We start from the raw sequence: 20,421 nt of genomic DNA on the forward strand, positions 1-20,421 counted from the left end.
AACTGTGGCTTTGTAATAACAGCTTGATATCTGGTAATGTGATCCCTCCTACTTTGTTCTTCTTTCTCAGGATTGATGCAGCTATTCAGGGTCTTTTTTTATTCCAGATGAATTTTTGGAGAGTTCTAGGTCTATGAAATATGCCGTTGGTATTTTAATGGGGAGTGCATTGAATCTATAAATTGCTTTGGGTGGTATGGACATTTTAAATGATGTTGATTCTACCAATCCATGAACATGGTATGTTATTCCTGGGTTTGGCCTTTTGGTTCTTCCTCCAGTTCTCTACTCAAGTCAGTATTTGTCATCCTTGCCAACATTTGAGTGCCCATTCGGCACTGTATTCCAAACACTAAATAAAAATGTTCTCCTGCCTTTTTTTTTTTCCTCCATATGGAAGAAGCAAATACAAAGCCTTGCAGCATAAAGCCATCGGTTAATCATGGCATCGCGGGCTCCCCTGTCGGCCAGTGTCTTAGGAAGCGGGACTTTCTTTATAAATGACTCACTAGCTTTTCCTACCATCAGCTTCCCCTGGGGTCACGGGGTCAGAGGGGTTGGGGGAGAGTACCCCGTGGTCCTGTGAATGCCGGCATATGCCAGGCACCGGGCAAGGCCCTGGGTTGAAATTAGAGGCTTGCCCAGTCCTGGTACATGTATCAAGTGCTAGAGACGCCTAGAGCATTGTCCCCCCAGCACTCTGGCCCTTGACGCTGCGGGAGCCACACTCACCACCTTTGTGGTTCCTTCTGCATCCACCCTAGGCTCACTCCACCCGCCCGGGGCCTCTGTGCTGGCTGTCCCACTGCCCGGACCCCCCTGCCCCTCGGTGTAGGAGCATCTCTGATGGGGCATCTTCAGAAACGTCCCCTGACCCTCCTCAGCCTCCAGGACCCCATGGTCACTCTGTGATGCGCCCTGTCTCCTTTACATCCGAGTATATGCACCGTCCACCAGGATTTGCTTCATGTGCTTGTTTCCTAGTTTTTTTCCCAAACCTAAGACCAGAATAGGGGGCCATGAGGTGAGAGACTTTGCCCCTGTGGTGCCCTCCCCCAAGGGAAGCAGCATGTGGTCACCACTCAGTAAATACTTGTTGGATGAATCGAGTACATACGGGGGAAGCATGACGCGCCAGGTAAAGGCAGAGCAGACGAAGTGGAGAGTTCAGGGAGAACATGCCAGGCGTTGGTGTGAGGGCGTGTGGGAGAGGGGCAAAGGACGAAGCTGACAGAAGGGCCTTGGCTGGGCTCAGCCGTGTAGACTCCACCGAACGGCTTTCATCTTGGTCAGATTGCAGTGGAGAATGGAATGAAAAGGCCAGGACTGGAGGCGGGAGACCACTTAGAGACAATTGCTGCATCCCAGGCAAAACGATGATGGTGGGGCTGAGACCGAGGCCGGCTGCGTGGGGACAGAGAGCACAGACGAGTTGCTTTGTGGGCACTAAGGACAGGGGAGCAGGCGCCTCTGGCACTCACAGCAGGTCCCTGCGCCCTGCTGCATCCTGGCTCCTCCGAGAGAGGCCCTCGGGGCAGGGCGGGGCAGGAGAGGGTCTGTGCATCGCACCCTGGAAGCGCATCTGTAGGGCGCCCACCTCCTGGTCCTTAGCAGCATGTCAAGTGTTATGTGCAAACACAACCGGAGGGAAAGGGCACGATCTTGGATCCGGCCCAAAGCGGATGCTCCCAGCTCCAGGGAAAGAGGTCGTTAGCGCCCTGACAAGTGCGCAGATGGTGGTAGTCGCGAGTGAGTGAAGTCCGGAACCTCTTCCTGGGCTTACAGATTGCAGATGAGAAAGGGCTCCAGCGCATTGTCTCAAGGCTCATTCAGCCACTGGACATAGAGTCATTCAAACAATAACAACCTCAGGGCTAGGGATGCAGGGGGAGCATCACAGATCAAGCCCGGCTCTCCCAGTGCGGGTCCAAGTGAGGGATGCAGACAAGCGGGGGTTGTGATCCAGTGCAATGAGTGCCCGGATGGCGGTGGTGCTTTGAGAGCACATGAGAAGGGCTTTGCATGCAGTAGGAGAGAAGGTGTATCAGAGAGGACTTCCTGGAGGAGGTGAGATTTGAGGGATGAGTAAGGAGGTATAGAAAGTGGACTCAGTGGGAGGGAGGGGGCAGCACAGCGGGGAGGCCAGAGGTGAACAGGAGCACCATGGCACATTCAGATTTGAATGAAGGCAAGGTGAGAACATAAAGGGCTGCACAACTTTGGTTTTTGCATTATTATAATTTCCTCTAGAGGGAGGTGATGATGGTGATAAGACAGTAAGCGCGCTAGTCATCCCAGATCCCATATTTAATAGTCACATGACCTCAGAGCCAGCACATGAATGCTCCGGGCCTCAGGTTTACCATCTGAGAAATGGGCACAGGGGTGCCTTTGTCATAGTGTTTCACGGATAATCTATGTTAAATCACCAAGAAAGAAGGACTCAGCACCAGGAACACCATGTTCATTGTCTAAGACCAGAATAGGGGGCCATGAGGTGAGAGACTTTGCCTCTGTGGTGCCCTCCCCCAAGGGAAGCAGCATGTGGTCACCACTCAGTAAATACTTGTTGGATGAATTGAGTACATACGGGGGAAGCATGACGCGCCAGGTAAAGGCAGAGCAGACGAAGAAGTGGAGAGTTCAGGGAGAACATGCCGGGCGTTGGTGTGAGGGCGTGGGCATGTGGGAGAGGGGCGAAGGACGAAGCTGACAGAAGGGCCTTGGCTGGGCTCAGCCGTGTAGACTCTACCGAATGGCTTTCATCTTGGTCAGATTACAGTTGAGAAAAATGATTCCATGTAGAGAATGGAATGAAAAGGCCAGGACTGGAGGTGGGGAGACCACTTAGAGACAATTTCCGCATCCCAGGCAAAACGATGACGGTGGGGCTGAGACCGAGGCCGGCAGCGTGGGGACAGAGAGCACAGACGAGTTGCTTTGTGGGCACTAAGGACAGGGGAGCAGGCGCCTCTGGCACTCACAGCAGGTCCCTGTGCCCTGCTCAGCCAGGCTCCTCCTCGGGGGCAAGGAGGGGCAGGAGAGGGTCTGCAGCATCACACCCTGGAAGCACATCTGTAGGACGCCCACCTCCTTGTCCTTAGCAGCATGTCAAGTGTTATGTGCAAACACAACCGGAGGGAAAGGGCACGATCTTGGATCCGGCCCAAAGCGGATGCTCCCAGCTCCGGGGAAAGAGGTCGTTAGCGCCCTGACAAGTGCACAGATGGTGGTAGTCGCGAGTGAATGAAGTCCGGAACCTCTTCCTGGGCCTACAGATCGCAGATGAGAAAGGGCTCCAGTGGCATTGTCTCAAGGCTCATTCAGCCACTGGACATAGAGTCATTCAAACAATAACAACCTCAGGGCTAGGGATGCAGGGGGAGCATCACAGATCAAGCCCGGCTCTCCCAGTGCGGGTCCAAGTGAGGGATGAAGACAAGCGGGGGTTGTGATCCAGTGCCCTGCTCAGCCAGGCTCCTCCTCGGGGGCAAGGAGGGGCAGGAGAGGGTCTGCAGCATCACACCCTGGAAGCACATCTGTAGGACGCCCACCTCCTTGTCCTTAGCAGCATGTCAAGTGTTATGTGCAAACACAACCGGAGGGAAAGGGCACGATCTTGGATCCGGCCCAAAGCGGATGCTCCCAGCTCCAGGGAAAGAGGTCGTTAGCGCCCTGACAAGTGCACAGATGGTGGTAGTCGCGAGTGAATGAAGTCCGGAACCTCTTCCTGGGCCTACAGATCGCAGATGAGAAAGGGCTCCAGTGGCATTGTCTCAAGGCTCATTCAGCCACTGGACATAGAGTCATTCAAACAATAACAACCTCAGGGCTAGGGATGCAGGGGGAGCATCACAGATCAAGCCCGGCTCTCCCAGTGCGGGTCCAAGTGAGGGATGAAGACAAGCGGGGGTTGTGATCCAGTGCAATGAGTGCCCGGATGGCGGTGGTGCTTTGAGAGCACATGAGAAGGGCTTTGCCTGCAGTAGGCGAGAAGGTGCATCAGGGAGGACTTCCTGGAGGAGGTGAGATTTGAGGGATGAATAAGGAGGTATAGAAAGTGGACTCAGTGGGAGGGAGGGGGCAGCACAGCGGGGAGGCCAGAGGTGAACAGGAGCACCATGGCACATTCAGATTTGAATGAAGGCAAGGTGAGAACATAAAGGGCTGCACAACTTTGGTTTTTGCATTATTATAATTTCCTCTAGAGGGAGGTGATGATGGTGATAAGACAGTAAGCGCACTAGTCATCCCAGATCCCATATTTAATAGTCACATGACCTCAGAGCCAGCACATGAATGCTCCGGGCCTCAGGTTTACCATCTGAGAAATGGGCACAGGGGTGCCTTTGTCATAGTGTTTCACGGATAATCTATGTTAAATCACCAAGAAAGAAGGACTCAGCACCAGGAACACCATGTTCATTGTTTGTTGGTTTGTTTTTACAAACCACAGTGCCCAACCATCTGATGACAGTCTGTCATGCCTCAAATGGATTCAGGTTATATTAACCTCTCCGAGGAAGGCCTGGCAGGGAGAGGAACCTGCAGGGTTGCTTAGAACCCTGTCTCTATAGCACATGAAGGCTGTCACATCTGCTCTGTGTCAAACAGTCCCAGAAGGTTTCCTGCCAATGAGGGGCCTGTGGTAGGAAGGAGAGGCCACTTGGTTGGCCTCAATGCCAAAAGAATATGTAATTTCAGGAAGTCAGAGGCTTCGTGTCTTCCATGTGGAGCTCAGAGTGTTCATGTGACTGGGAAGAGATCAGACTCCAACAGTGGTTGGAACGACAGTCGCTAACGGGGCACAGCCACTCCCATCCACCCTGGTGCATCCACTGTCCCCCTCTGGAACCAGTCAGTTCATCTGTGTGATGCAATAAGCATCCAGTAGGCGGCAGTTGTTCTTATTTCTTGAAATGGTTGCGGAGGCTAGAATTCTATGCCTTAGCTTTTCTCTCCCTTCACCTCAGCAACCCGGCCCCTGAAGCATTTCCAAGAAAGCCCAGGACTCCACAGAACACAGTTGAATAGTCACGGAAACTCTCCACCCCCTAATGCAGGCAAAAATCCCTCGACAGCATCCCTAACAGGCGTGCATCTGGCTTCTGCTGGAATCCTCCCAAAGACGGGGAGCTCACCACCTCCAACAGCTGCCTCCCCTGCTGGAGGCTCCAGGTGCCACACCAGCCTTCCCCGTGTTGAGCTGAAACCTTCCCTTCCGCAGGGAGTTCATTACTCTGAGCCTGTCCTCTGGGGCACGTAAGGACACCCCCTGCTGCCCCCGAGAGCCTGGCAGACAGCGTCGCATGTTTCCATACAGCGTGTCTCCCTGAGCCCTGTATTTATAGAGCGAAGCTTTCTCATCAGGAACGCCTGCCCCCCCTAAGGGGGTGCTCCAGCTAAAAGGAAGCTCGCCCGTTTAAATGCAAAGCCTTAAAATATATAGGTTTGAGCCACTTTGGGTGGGAATCTTGCTAAAGTACATGCCCTTCCTTTGGCCACCAAATTATACAGAACTCCATGTACAAAGGCCGACGCCGGTGGCGCTGAGCAGGCTGAGGGGGCGGGAGTCGGCCCGAGGGGGAAAGATGCTGCTTTTCCTGGCAGGAAATGGCCTCGCACTGCGTGCTGCTGGTTCTGCACATTCCTTCCTGACAGCTGTCATTTTCACTCCGTCAGCCCGGAGCAGCCCTTCTGCGCGCCCCTCCCTCCCCCGGCAGCCAAGAAAAGAGAAGCCGGGGGTATTGAAGTCAGAAAGGCCAACGCGAAAGAATTAGCCACTGTTGCATTCAAAGTTAAGTGAACAAACAGCAAATATCCAAAAAGTGCAAAAAAGAAGAAGAAAAAACCACAGAAGATTGGGCACCAGTGAGTGCCTGCATTTATATGGAATTGCAAGTCCATCGGCAATGAATGCAGACTTCCAGCTCCCTCATCCGTGTCCGCAGCAGACGTCACTATGAATGGCCCCACGCGTTCTCTCTGGGCCCTGGGCTCTGTCCGAACCCAGTGTCCTAGCCAAGCAGCACTCCAGGGACCCAGTGCCAGTCTCCAAACAGTAACACGGGAGATGCGGGAGCCTGTGGGCAGCCCTGCCCCCAGCGTGAGCCCCTCTGGCCCCCCTGCACTGGGATGCTGCCCTGTGCCCTGCCCAGGCCTTTCTCTGCATCTGCTGGCCTTTGACAATGGAGATTTCCTGCAAAGCAATAAGGAGGTAGGGAAACGCAACTCTGATCTCCGCCACCTTCCAGGGAGGTGGGCATTAGTCACACTTGACAGATGAGGAAACGAACGTCACTGGAGTGGAGTTACTTGCCCAGGGTCACGCAACGCTTCTGTGGTGGCGCCACGATTCGAAACCAGGCCCACCTAACTCTAAGCGGCAAACCAGGGCCTTGCTTCGTAAGTGGGTGTCGCTCCACGTTTACAACGAACAGAATCACTACAACTCATTCCCTCATTCTCCTCGTCGTGTTTACTTATGTAATCACGCTGACTCCCACAAGTTGCTGTTGTCTCCATTTTATGGAGGAGGACGTGGGAGCTCGGAGAATTGAAATCGTGGAACGGGTTGGTGGCGGTCCCGGGACTCGTATTAACCTTGACCCACAGCCGAGTGGCCTTTCTATAAGTAAACAAAACACTCCCCCACCTAAAATTGCAGTTCCCGCCCCTCCCCCAGCGCTCCTGGCCCCCAGAACTTCTTTATTGTTCTCCGTGGCCCTTGTCCCCTATCAGTGTATCATATTCTTAACGAATTTGTTTTGTTGATCACATCTCCCCCCACGTGAATGAAAGCTCTGTGACTACGTGGATTTTTAGCCGCTTTTATTCATTGTATGTTTTCATGCCTCCGAAAGCCTGCCTGGCTCCTGGTGTGTGCTCAGCAGATCTTGTTCAACAAATGAACTATTACAAGTCCTTTTCTCGAAGCATCTGGGGTGCGAGAGGAAGTTCCCTACACTCACAATCAGAAAACCCGGCCCCGGGACCAGATCTGTGCACTGGGCATCACTTTCACCTTCTACAAGCCTCAGTTTCTCCGCCTATAAAATGGTCACAAATAAACCCAGGCCAGGCGGTTGGAGGGTTGAAGGGGTTAAGGCAGTGGTCGGCAAACTGCGGCTTGCAAGCCACATGCAGCTCTTTGGCCCCTTAAGTGTGGCTCTTCCACCAAATACCACGTGCGGACGCGCACATACAGTGTGATTGAAACTTCGTGGCCCATACGCAGAAGTCGGTATTTTGTGGAAGAGCCACACTCAAGGGGCCAAAGAGCCGCATATGGCCCAGGGTGCCGGGCTACCTGCGGGGCCCCGTTCCCCAACACCAAGCCCACTAAGGAGAAAAGACAACGGCATCGCCATGGCTCAATTAGGAGTTAAAAATAAGACACATATAAACAGATTCCATAAACACTTCCCGGCACCACCGTGCGAGGCCGTGCCAGGAAACAGATGGCTCTGTGGAAACAGCTGTATCCCAGAGAAACCCCAGGGAAAAGCCAGAATGCATTATCGCGCTCATGTGTGAGCCGCATGGCGCCAGCTCTTTCATCACACCGTGGGCATCAGAGCCCGGTGGACAGCGCCCAGAGCCCTACGACAGCTGCTGCCCCAGGCCAGCCTCCAGTGACCTTCCGGGCTTGTTCATTCCAGAGCCTGAAGGACCCCAGCATTTGCCAGGAGGCTACAGGGCGGGGTGCAGGAGGAGCCGTGGAGGCAAGCTTCTCAGTGGATATGCCTGCGCCCCCTGCACGCCATCGTGGCCTGTCCTGCTTTGTTTGTCCAGCTCCAGCTTGCACACCCCTCTCTTCCACACCCCGAGGCTCCAGTTGTAATAGTCCTCGCGTGCAGGGCTCCCTCCTGGGCCTTTCCAGCAGCCACCTGCCCTCCCTCCCTTTGGCCGGGTCTCCCTCCTCTTACCAGCTCCTTATGCAGAATGCAGGGGGGCAGCTCTGGAGCAAGACTGACCCATGTAAAAGCTCCCTCCAGGGCCTTTCCGGCAGCCACCTGCCCTCCCTTCCTTTGGCCGGGTCTTCCTCCTCTTACCAGCTCCTTATGCAGAATGCCAGGGGGGCAGCTCTGGAGCAAGACTGACCCATGTAAAATCTTAGGAACAGTAACTGTGGGATTTCGGGCCGTTTACTTAAACTCTCTATGCTTTGGTTTTCCCATCTGTAAAATGGGAATCATAGTCTACCCAATAGGCTTCATGAGGACCCAAGAAGCTAAGTCAGGAGCTAGATCAGTGGCACATAACACATGCCGCCCCCCCCCCGCCCCCCGCTCCCAAATTAAGTTTTGTTTGTGTTATAAACACCCAGTATTATAATTACCAACTTGCTTATTTGTTCCCCCACCCAGACATTATGAACAACTTAGGTACAGAAACTGGGGTTCCTTCCGCATTCTTAGCACAGGGCTTGGCATAAAGTAAGGGCCTATGAATTGTGTGTGAGGTTCACATTAATACTGATACTTGGGACCCGGATGGAGACCAGGCCTTGTCCTTCTTTGTTTCCTCAGAGCCTAGGTCAGAGCTGGGTGGAATCTCTCTGAGCCTTAGCTGAACAGACCTGAACCCGTGCCTCTCCTCTGCACAAAAGCATAAATCTGGCCCCTGGTAAAAAATGTTTGGGTTCCTGGAACTTGGTTGATTAATGCACACAGCAGGCAGTCAGCGAGCCTGTAATCTTTCTCTACCTGCATGGCTCCACAGAACGTACCCGCTTCGTGGAAACCACGGGAGAGAGCCTGAAGCAGGCTTCAGAGGATGAGTTAGAGCCCCAGCCGCTCTGAGCAAACCCCTGGTGCTCCGGCTTCCTTCTCCGCTGACTGAGGGCACCAGGGCAGCCCTGCCTGCCTCCTGCAGATCCAGGGAAGAGCAGATGACGTCACAGGTGTCCAGGCCACTGAAAAGGGAAAGTCGGTGGAACTTATAAAACAGCATTATTGAGGGTTGTTTTGCCCACCAGATGTTTCCAGCCATTGTTCTCAGGCATCAGAAGGAGAGGCGTCAACAAGATATGGGTGGCTTCAGGGAGACTCCTTACTTGGTCCGTTGTGTTCTGCCCCCATCGCTTACTGTCTACAAGAGTTCAGCTGGGAGTGTTAGTTAAGGTAACATGAACAATTCTAAAATGGGCTCCGCATGCGAGAGATCTTTGACTCACAGAAAGTCCGCATGGATGTTCCTGATTGGCAGGTGGTTTTTCTCCAGGATCCCAGACTCCTTCCATCTTGTGGCTCTGACTTCCATGGAGCCTTGGACGTTCTTGCTCTGGCTGACAGGGAGGACTGTGCATGAGACAGCCCTGAATGTGGTGCCTGTGGCAACCAGAACCTGCCCACATACTACAGACCAGAGCTTGGCCCAAAACTGCAGGAAAGTCAGAAACACAGCCTGGCTGTGGCCCCAGGAAGAGAAGAGAATGTGAATATTGGTGAGCATGGCAGGTCCCTACCTCTGCAGGGAATACATGCATTCATTCCTCTCCAGTCATAGAACCATCTAGCTAGCGTTAAAACTAGAAAAGCCCTAGAGATTTTGAAGGCGCTGTAGTGAATTGATTACGTTCAAGAACTCGGAGGACATACACCTGGAGGAAATATCTCAGCCACTCCGTTCACCCATCATTTGACCTTGAACAAGTGGCTAAACCTTTCAGGTGATGAATGTCTTCATATATAAGGCAGGACTGACCGTGTCCCTCATGCATAGAGGCTGTGTGAGTATTAAATGAGAACGTGCCTGCAAAGTTGTCAGCACCGTACCTGACCTAGTGAGCACATGACCTCTGAGAGTTCTTTCATGAAGCCCAAACTCCTCGTCTCGTTAGGAAGTGGGAAAACGACTCGCTCAAGGTACATAGCCAATGAGTGTCAGAGGGATGGGTCTCAGTTCCCAGTTATCCCCATAATCTCTCTCTGTGGTTTTTCCGACTTGGAACAAAAGTCCTTTTGGCCAGAGCCCAGGACACACTTCCAACTCCTCTGAACCCTCAGCTGTGAGCCCTGGCAGCTCAGAGGTCAGTCTAGGCCACCGTCCTTCAGGATGGGAAGGAATAAAGGCAAACTGCTTAAAGGGCATTTTCCCTGGAGCCCAAATCTCCTTTTTGCCTCAGCTGGCTGCTCAAAGAAGCAATTTAGCAAATGCATTTTATCTCAGGAGAATCTGTCTTTTGTTTCTGTGACTGGCTTGTCAGGAGCCCCGGCCTCCCGTTCCCTCCGTGGAGCGGCTGAGTGGAGTGTGGAGTGTGGAAGCATTCAGGTCCTGCTAATGAAAGCCCGCCCCCCGGCTCAGCATCTCCCTGGAGAAATGACTAGACGAACCCTGGCTGAAAAGAAGCCCGTTTTTAAGCGTCTTCGTCTTCCCCTTGGATAACATCAGCCATGCAGTCGGCAATAAGCAGCCCTAGATTAGAATTTGAAAAGGTACATAATGGAATCACGATAACGTTGCTCAGGTCTGTGCAGCACTCTACAGTTTGCAAAGCACTTCTACATGCGTTTGCTCATTTGAGAAAATTGCAGGGAATTAGTTAAATCCTGAAAAGTAGAAAGAGGCCAATAAAGTTCACCTGCGAATCCACCCCTCAGAGGAAAGCTTTGTTAACACGGTGACGGATTTCCATTCCCTTTGGTCTGTTTTCTGTGTGTGTGTATGGCGGTTGTTTGTCTCTTTGCTGTATGGGGACATCCCGAGTGTGCATTGCTATGACCTGCTTTGTTCCCCGAGCACTGAATCTTCCACCAGCTCATTTGGCCCTCGTGTCCATCCCCCAGAGCTAAGTCATCATGTTGTGAAAAGGCCCACAGTTTTCGAAGACCGGATTCTGGAGCCAGACGGCCTCTCTCTAGCTGTGTCACTGGCCGATGACCGAAACCTTCTGAGCCCGATTGCTCCTGCTGTAACACAGAGACGTGTGCTGACGGGGCCCATTAATAAAGCCAGGCACCTGGAAACACTTGGCACTGCACCTGGCGCACAGTAGGTGCTTAGTCCATATTAGCTAAGCAGAGCTGCCATTCGCCGTGTTGGTAATAAGTACAGTAGAGCTCAGGGGAGGTGTCTGGGGGGTCCAGAGTCCTGGAGAGTCTGACATTGTAGGTATGACTACACCCTTGCTGTGCTTCCCACAGACCCAGTGTGGTTGGTAGACAAGAGTATCACCTAGACCAGTGATGGCGAACCTATGACACTCATTTTTTTGGTTGATTTTTCTTTATTAAATGGCATTTAAATATATAAAATAAATATCAAAAATATGTCTTTGTTTTACTATGGTTGCAAATATGAAAAAATTTCCGTATGTGACACGGCACCAGAGTTAAGTTAGGGTTTTTCAGGGTTTTTCAAAATGCTGACACGCCGAGCTCAAAAGGCTCGCCATCACTGACCTAGACCCTACCCCTTAAGCATGGGGGTGGCCACAAGGGACCTGGGGCTATAGATGCCACCGAACCACGTTATTGATCCTGTGAAGTTCATAGATTCGGGCTTCTTAGCCCCTAGGATTATGGATAGACCTCCCCCAGCGAGGGCAGGCCATACTTCAGGTTCTGGGAGCACTTTCCTTGGCCACTGTTTCCTTTATTAACATGAGGCGGCCGAGTGTGTCCAATACAGGCTGATTGAGCACACAAGGCACCTAGAGGTCCCAGGCTCAGGGATTCAGAGGTGAGTGGGGCAGCCCCTGCCTTGAGGAGTCCACTGTCTGGGTGCTTTTCAGAAAAGGACTCTTGGAGCCATGTTCCTAGGCATGGCGTGCCCGCTGACTCAGCGGGGTGTGCCCGTGCGTGCACAGAGGGGAGGAGAACGCCCATACACACATGCATTCCTCGTGTCCTGGCCCCTTGTGTTTCTTTCTCGTGTGGCGAGAGTCTTCTTTTGATCTTCATCAAGAAAGTTGTCAGCAAGGATGTGGGTCTAATCCTGCAGCTCAGAACAGGTCCCTCGGCTCATGGGGTCGTAGCTGGAGCAGGAATTCCCGTGTCCTGGTCACACGCCGTTGGTAGAGCTGCAGCCTTCAGGTAGGCCAGGGCATGGGATGGAACTCGAAGAGCTAAAGAGCATCCCAATTGCATCCTCTGCGCCATTAGAAAGTCCGATAGCTGAGACTGTCGTACGTCCCTGGACCTCAGTGAGCCCGAGCACCATTGGAGGATGATGGGCGCCCCTGGCGTTGGACACGGCCTTCTGGAGAATGCTACGCGCACTGACTGGGCTGAGGCCCGAGAGGCCACCGTCCCCTGCTACGCGGGACGGGCTCACATAATGAAAGTCACCTCACTAAGTGCCAGTGCCCCCCCTGGCAGTTGTCTATTGCTCGGACCTGTAAAACCTCAGTGGTGTATGGGAGGTGTTTACTGAGGCAGCTCTGCTGATCCGGGCTGGGCTCGCTCCCTCATCTGGGGCCGTTGGGGAGACTGTGGCTCACCCTCAGGCTGATGGCCCAGCACCTCCTCACGGCAGGAGTGGAGGTGCATAACGGTGGACTCCCCTTGAAGTGCCACCTCAGGACTGGACAGCATGGCTTCCCCACCATTCGATCATCTGCCAAAGCAAGTCACAAGTGCAGCCCAGGTCCAGGTGTGAGGGAAATGGTGATGCTGGGAGTCACGTGACAGTGGGGAGCGTGAGAGGAGAGGGAGAACTGCGCAGTGAGTGGAATCCTCTGCATAGCGTCATCCATCAAGCGATGGTCTCAACCGGCACTAGGTTTTACAGGAGCGAGTTAGCATATTTTCTTGTTGACAACTACACTATGTATTAGTTTGGAGATTTTATGTTTCTTCTTGGAAAAGTGCTTCGTTACTTTCAGCCGGGTTAGTCCCTCTAGCCAGGCACATCTTAGTCCGTGTTCAACAACATGTCCTCATGTGATGGACAAGGCTGGTGCAACAGAAATAATGTTGGAACCAGCTGTGTGACTTTCACCAAAATCATTCATGTTTAAACATCAGTTTTCAAATACAATGTGCATGTGACAAATCTGTGCATTCTACATGCACGGTGTGTCGTATCCTCACCAACGTGTACACGCGTGTAATCTTGACACATACGTTTCCCTCGGCCGATGAGCCTCTCTCCCGCCTGTCCCCAGTCCGCTCACTCCGCACCCACACCCACTGGCCTCACACTGGTCACTGTCAGCGCTCTTTCACTTCCCCCTGCACTTTTTCACCTACATGACAGGCACAGTGATGCCTGCCTGGGAGGGTCGAGGTGGGGTTTGTAGGCGACGGGGGTATATCAGCATCTGAGCCAGCAGGTCTGGGCGTCCGTGGATCTGCATCTGCTATGTCTGAGGCTGAGCCCTCAATCCCTGTTGGCGGGTCAGCTTGCTCTCTCGCTAGTTGGGAAGGAGGGAGCAGAGTGGAGCTGGGCGGAGAAGGTCTACAGGCAGGTTCATGAGCGAGAGGTTCTGAGGGGGAAAGAGAGGCTGGGCGCTGAGGCTCGGACTCAACCTGGATGACTTTGAAGGAAAGGCTTTGGTTTGGTTTTGCTCTCCTGGTGCAAAGACTGGAGTCTGTGGCTCTAGGAGAGAAAGGCATCGGCTCACACAAAGGCATTGCTCGCTCAGTTTCTCACTCTTTTCTGTGACAGTTTCCCCCCTCATGTTTGAAAATGTTGCGCTAGGTCATCCAGGCAAAGACTGTTTGCTTATAGGGCGTTTGTGGATGGTTATCCATTGGTCCCTGATCACCACCATCCTGCTGAGCTCAGAGCCGTCTCCCTTCTCGGAGGCTGAGCTGCCCTTCATGGTCCCCGTTTTGAAATCAGAGTGACTTGCATGGGGGGATGGACACAGCGATCTTGTCCTGTGTTTGACCATCAGCGATGTTCAACGTGACAGACTCGGGGGAGGGCAGGGCCGAGGGGCGGGCGGGCTCCCGGCCCCCTGGGGCTTTCCTTCTCGTTGCCACGCCTCTCCCCTGCCTCGCAGCTCCAGAAGCAGCTCTCGGAGCTGGATGAGGACGACCTGTGTTACGAGTTCCGGCGAGAGCGCTTCACCGTCCACCGGACCCACCTGTACTTCCTGCACTACGAGTATGAGCCCGCCGCGGACAACACGGACGTCACCCTGGTCGCGCAGCTCTCCATGGACAGGTAGGGCAGACCGGCCCCCTCTGCACAGCCCCTCACCCAGTCACCTGGAGAAGGGAGGGAGGGCCTGCGAGCTGAGGCTATTGGGGCCTGGTATGGTAGGGCTTGCGTCCCACCCCCTCTCGGCACGGAAAACCAAGGGCTCTTGTCTTTCGGTGACGATGATGGCTTTGAGGACGGAGGGAAGGGAAACGCGTAGACTGGACCCACAGTCACCGCTGGAAAGCAGTTGCTGTTTCGTCTCCTTCTGCATGGATCGATCTACTGAGCCTTTCGCAGGCAGGACCGACGTGGCTCCTGCTCTTAGTGGCCCGCAGTCTGATGCCCTGGTTCTCGGCCTTGGCTGGGGACAGTCTGCATCCTCCGGGGAGCTTTTAAGACAAATTCATGCCCAGGCTCCATTGCAGGCCAGTGAAGTAGGACTATGGGGTGGAGACCTGGCCTTGTTCTAAGTTTGCAATGTGCAGCCAGAGTCGAGAACAGGGAGGGGGCTAGTGTATAAGCAACAACGAACAGCTACGTGAAGCTGTGGTGAGTGCTTTGAAGGACCCGGGAGAGAGAATAACAGTGTCAGGTGAGGGGCCTTCTGCAGGTGGTATGGTCAGGGGGAGCCTTTCTAAGGAGGGACATTTCTGCAGAGACGTGGAGGATGAGAAAGGAGGCAGGCGTAGGAGTTGCTGAGAAAGCGGATGGAATAGCAGGTGTGAAAGCCCCGTGGTGGGAAGGGCCTTGCACGTTCCACAGCCTGATAGAGAATGAGTGCAGCTGCCACAGAGCAGGCCCCTGGGAGGGAAGGGCCTGAGATGGAGGCGATAGAACTTGGAAACTCATAAAACACTGGGACTTTATTCTAAATGTGTTGAGAAGTTATTTAAGATTTATGCACAAAGTTGTTAGATCTAACTTGAGTTTTGTTTGAGACCATCTCTCTGGCTGCCAGGAGGTGAGTGGTTTCAAGGCCCCGAGGCCACTCCCTCAGGGCCCCACTTTTCTATTCCTGGCTGTCCTGGGGGGCCCCTCCCACCACTGCTCACCAGCTTCCTCGTTGATTTACTCATGGCCCATAGTGGCTGCCCTTGCCCCAGCTTCCTGCATGTCATCCCTCCTCAGCTCCCACAATCAGGAAAGCAGTTTGGCACATTCTGTCCCCGCACCACCTCAGCGATGCCTGTCTGGCCTGTGGATGCGATTCTAGGGGCCCTTCTCAGGAGTCAATGAGTTTATTCCTATAAAGTGCTGAGAACAGGGCCTGGCACGCTTACGTGTTCGATAAATGTCAGCTGTTATTAGTCATGAGTGATGGAAGAACGCGCAAAGGAAAGAGCCAGCGCTCAGACATGAAAGGTACCCAAAGTCGTCCGAGGGTTCTGGGGAGTGGGCGGGCCTTGCATCTGAATGCATCTGAGAGTGATTCGTGCTGAATGAGGCGGAAAGATCCAGGAGGAAGCCGATTCCTTGCTTTCTGATTCCTACCGCGTGTTAGCAATGACTACTCGCAGCACTAAACAGCTTCTTTGGCTCGTGGTTCTGTGGCTCGTGGTTTCCTGGAGCTTCACCAGCCTCCAGGACCTGGTGCACAAGCACAGAGGACTTGCCGACCTTCACAGGCAACAGGCAAAGACAACAGGCAGAGACAAAGGGGAACATGAAAAGCACAGAGACTCTAGCACCAGATCAACCGGCCTTTACCGCTGTGTGACCTCAAACACTGACCCAGAGGCCTTCCCTTCAGACCCCACGCATCCCCCCACCCTCCGCATGGAGGACCCATGATCCCCCTAATGCGTCGTGACAAGTACTGCCATCCTGAGACACCTCAGAGACCCCGGGAACCCCACGCCCTAAGGAGAGACACGTAGCAGGACATAAGCAAAAGTTACCACGCGGTGCCACAGCCGATGAGGAGGTACAATTCCCCTTCCCCTCCATGCTGCACAGCATCTGGCTGGTGCCTGTTGGATCGATTTTTAATTTAGTAGGCATTTCAGATGTGTCTGTACACCTTCGAGTCAGAAGTAGGCCCTGCGTGAATGCCACAGGGACCTGGGGGCTGCCGGCTCCGGCGCCGGCTCCCTCCAGCAGTCCCTTCAGGAAGAGTGAAGGCCCTATGGCGCTGGCAGGTCTGCTCTGGGGACCTCCCTCCCATCCTGGAGGCCCACAGGACTGCTGAGGACAGAGGGATTCCATCCTGATCACAGCATCTGGCCACCAGGAGGCACCTTCTCCCTCCTGTCCCTTTGACAACGTTGATGAAGAACTGATGTTCTCTCTCCTCCTCTGATTTCGGTCTCTGGAGAGAGGCCTCTGGAGGAGGGAGAACATTAGCTGAGCTAACAGGTCCCGTCGTTCAGAGCTGTGTGGCTCCAAAGGGCCTGGCCACACAGCATCACGCGGGAGCTTGTTGGAAATACAGATTCTGGGGGCCCAGGAATGTGCTGTAAGAAGCCTCCTCCCACGTGATCCTAAGCAGCTGACAGATGAAAAGCACCAGTTGGAGAGCACGAGGTAATTCTTCAGTACCAGCCAGAGTGAGCTGCTCCTGGCGGGGCTTCCTCGCATGGAAAACCCAGACACAGAGTCAAAAACCGAGCCAGCGGGCGAATCCACTGCAGAAGCTGGCGGGCCTCTTCACGCCCAGGCGTGCCTCCCACCTCCACCTCCCTCCAGCAACTCTTCTGTCCTCAGATTAGAAGTGACCCTTGCCCTTGACTCCCCAAATTTCAAAGGACGTGCAGAGTCCTCCCTTTTGCAGAAGATGACACTGGGGTGCAGGTGGGGTCATGCAAACCCCCAGATTGGCAGAGTGCAGCGGAGGCCGCATGCACGTGTCAGAGATCAGGCTTCGTGGAGAATGTCATGCCTCCCATACCCGGCTCTGGCCAATTCGATTAGCAAGTGTCACAACGTATGAGAAACGGAGGGCATCTTACCCTGTGAATATCTTAATCCTCCAAAGAGCAAGCGGAAGCAAATCCCGCAGAATGAGAGGACGCTTGGAAAACCGTGGGCACAGGATAGGGGTGCCTGCTTTCTTTTGTTTAGAAGCATAGAAATGCAAATGCGTAGAATCTATTTCCTGGTAATTGTCCAACTGAAGTGGGCATTCTGACCGGGAGACCGCTGATTAGGTGCCTCTTGCTGGGTAGGGAAAAAAAGTAGAATAGGTTTTGCTTTTTCCTAACCATGGATTTTGTGTAGCAGGCACTTCTACTGCCTTGAAAAAAAACTATCTTTATAGATTTCTCTTCGTTTTCTCAGAGCTTTCTCTCTCTGGGCTCTGTTCTTCCCCAATTCTCCTTGGCTGGTGCCTCTCAGGGAGCCTTGCAAATGGCTGTGGCCCTGGCACAATAAGGGCTCTGAAAAGTAAAGAAGGAAGGCATCCCCCCAGGCTCATTTTTAAAAAAATATATAGTTTTACTAGAGGCCCAGTGCACGAAATTTGCGCACTGGGGGAGCAGGGGATCCCTCAGCTTGGCCTGCACCCTTTCGCAGTCTGGGACCCCTCTGGGGATGTCCGCCTGCTGGCTTAGGGGAGCAGGCCTAAGCCGGCAGTCAGACATCCCTCTCACAGTCCGGGACCCCTCGCTCCGTACTGCTCGCTCCTCCTTACCGCTCGGCTCGCTGCTTCTTAGCACTGCCGTGGAGGCGGGAAAGGCTCCCACCACTACCGCTGTGCTTGCCAGCCATGAGCCTGGCTTCTGGCTGAGCAGTGCTCCCCCTGTGAAAGTTCACTGACCACCAGTGGACAGCTCCTGAGTTGAACGTCTGCCCCATGGTGGTCAGTGCACATCATAGCGACTGGTCGTTCTGCTGTTCGGTCGATTTGCATATTAGGCTTTTATTGTATAGGATTGATTTCAGAGAGGAAGGGAAAGGGAGAGAGAGATAGAAACATCAATGATGAGAGAGAATCATGGATCGGCTGCCTCCTGCATGCCCCCTACTAGGGATCAAGCCCACAACCTGGGCATGTGCTGTTGACCAGAATCAAACCCAGAACCCTTCAGTCCACAGGCTGATGCTCTATCCACTGAACCAGGCACACTTTTGTCCCCCACATTCACGTGGTTTTCCATTTACTTTACCAAACACCCAGTATTATTTTCTTCTCACCGTCCCCAAGGCCCTGTCCCTGTACCTGTCTACACATGTCTGCTCCAAGCCTAAGAATCAAAGTTGACTTTGTTATTGGTGGAGTGGGGTTCTTGGGGTGCTGCTGGAATAAGAATTTCAGGAGGCCCCCACGGGAGGATGAGATATTGTAGAAAGCTTTATTTCTGTGGAATTGCACCCCTGAGTTCCCCCTCGTCCCGCGTGGAAGGAGTGTAGCTGTGGTTTCAGCGGGGCTAAGGTCAGAGCCAGTGTCCAGAACTTCTGCTCCATGTTGGAGCAGTGTCCAGTCCAGCATCAGCCTGACTGTTTGTGATCCTGCTGCAGCCCATTAGTCCATTGCATGTGGTGTCCCCATGGCCACATGGTTATGGAGGGAACACGGCAAGTGCAAGGAAACCAGAGCAAAGCCAAAGGAACCAGAGAGCCAAGAGCGAGAAAGTTCCTTTGTGTAGGGGATTATGTGTTCCCGAGCTTTCCCAGACTTGCATTAGCCCCACGCCTTCCAGCCAATGATTTCTGTTCTCAGGTTTGACTGAAAGGCACCTTTCCCATGTCACCCCAGCTTCACTGTGCGTGCGTCTCTCTCCCCAGTGATCTGTGGGGAATGAGCCGGTGTTCCCTGGGGAGTGTGAAATTGCATCTTCCTGGTGAAGCTGCCCAAATGGCTGTGCTATAATGTCTGGCCTCCCTCTGCTCCCTTTCTGTTATTAATAACTAGCTAGTTACAGTGGTATCAACTGGACCTCTGGAGCCGCCATTCCTTCATCAGAAGAAGGGGGAGAGGGTGCACAGGGCTGTTGGGAGAGTTCTGGAGAGTGTCTGGGGCATGGCAATGAGTCAGATAATTGCAGTTATTATGACTCTTGCGTTTACTGCTTATTTTAACGCTCCTTGTAACTCACGGCCTAGGTTTGGCTCCATCTTCTGTGGCTGGTCACTGCCTCAGGAGCTCAGCAGAGCTCTGTATCTTTCCTGAGAGAGGAGGAGAGGGATAGCAGTTTTGAGCTGGAAGGGAATCCTTAAATCATTTAACATCATCTTCACCACCCTGTTGAAAAGAAAAGGCGTATTTTGGGATGTGACTTTCTCAGTGTCACTCACTCGATTAGAAGCAGACAAAGACCAGAGCCAGCCAGGCGAGTGCTTTTATGCCCCTCTGGTCGATAAAGGAGCTGAGGTTTGGTGATTTTCCCCCCGTTACACCGTGGTTTGGGCTCAGGCTGGTTGACCGAGTGCCCGTGGGGGAGGCAGAGCCCCCCAGGAGGGCGGGTGGAGGATGCGCGGATGGGGCCGGGTCCGTGGCTCACCTTCCTGTCTCTCACAGGCTCCAGATGCTGGAGGCCATCTGCAAGCACTGGGAGGGGCCCATCAGCCTGGCCCTCTACCTGTCGGACGCCGAGGCCCAGCAGTTCCTCCGCTACGCGCAGGGCTCCGAGGTGCTCATGAGCCGCCACAACGTGGCCTACCACATCGTGTACAAGGAGGGCCAGTTCTACCCCGTGAACCTGCTGCGCAACGTGGCCATGAAGCACGTGGGCACTCCCTACATGTTCCTGTCCGACATCGACTTCCTGCCCATGTACGGGCTCTATGAGTACCTCAGGTGAGGGCCCGCGGGCGCAGGCACGTCTGCCAGGACCACACCGACCCCTGGGCTGCCCTCGGGTCTCCTTTTTCCTGGTGAACAGATTGGGAGGAAGCCCAGTTTGCCTCCTGAAATGTTAGGGGCAGAGCGTGGTCTCGAAAGCATCTCTTTTGCCCCCCAGTTTAACGTTCTTTTTTTAGTTCCTGTGAAAAACCCATTCCTCGCCCGGGTTGGGGGTCAGACTACCTTCATCCAATCATTCTAGAAAGGTCACGGCCTCGTCTGTGGAACAAATCAAAGTGATGCTGGTGGCTAACCCCCAGTGGGGTCCTTGCTGAGAGGCAGGCACTGTTCTGAGTGAGTGACACACAGGGTTTCGTCCCCTCCCCCTTCGGTGCCTGCCATGGGTTCTAACTGTCATTATCTCCATCTTCCCAATGGGAGACGGCGGGGGTGAGACGGAGGCTGTTCGTTCGGGGTTCCACACCAGGCAATGCAGGGGCCGGGGCTCAACGCTGAGGGGGGTGGGGGGGAGGAGTCATCTGACTCCGGGCACTGAGCTCACTGACCTCCATGGCTGCCTCTCTGCCTCTCCAGTGAGTTTTTCC

General features: G+C 53.8%; 1 protein-coding gene across 1 annotated transcript in view; it reads left to right on the forward strand.

Annotated features, from left to right (window-relative positions):
- Positions 1 to 20,421, forward strand: part of LARGE (like-glycosyltransferase) — a 457,548-nt gene that overhangs the window by 423,681 nt on the left and 13,446 nt on the right. Inside the window, exons 10-11 of the mRNA XM_014532296.1 lie at positions 13,955 to 14,118; positions 19,553 to 19,831. Coding sequence (XP_014387782.1) covers positions 13,955 to 14,118; positions 19,553 to 19,831 — 443 coding nt within the window. The remainder of the gene's footprint in view (positions 1 to 13,954; positions 14,119 to 19,552; positions 19,832 to 20,421) is intronic.

Source organism: Myotis brandtii, unplaced genomic scaffold (assembly GCF_000412655.1).
Source record: "Myotis brandtii unplaced genomic scaffold, ASM41265v1 scaffold876, whole genome shotgun sequence".
In the NCBI taxonomy this organism is placed as follows: domain Eukaryota; kingdom Metazoa; phylum Chordata; class Mammalia; order Chiroptera; family Vespertilionidae; genus Myotis; species Myotis brandtii.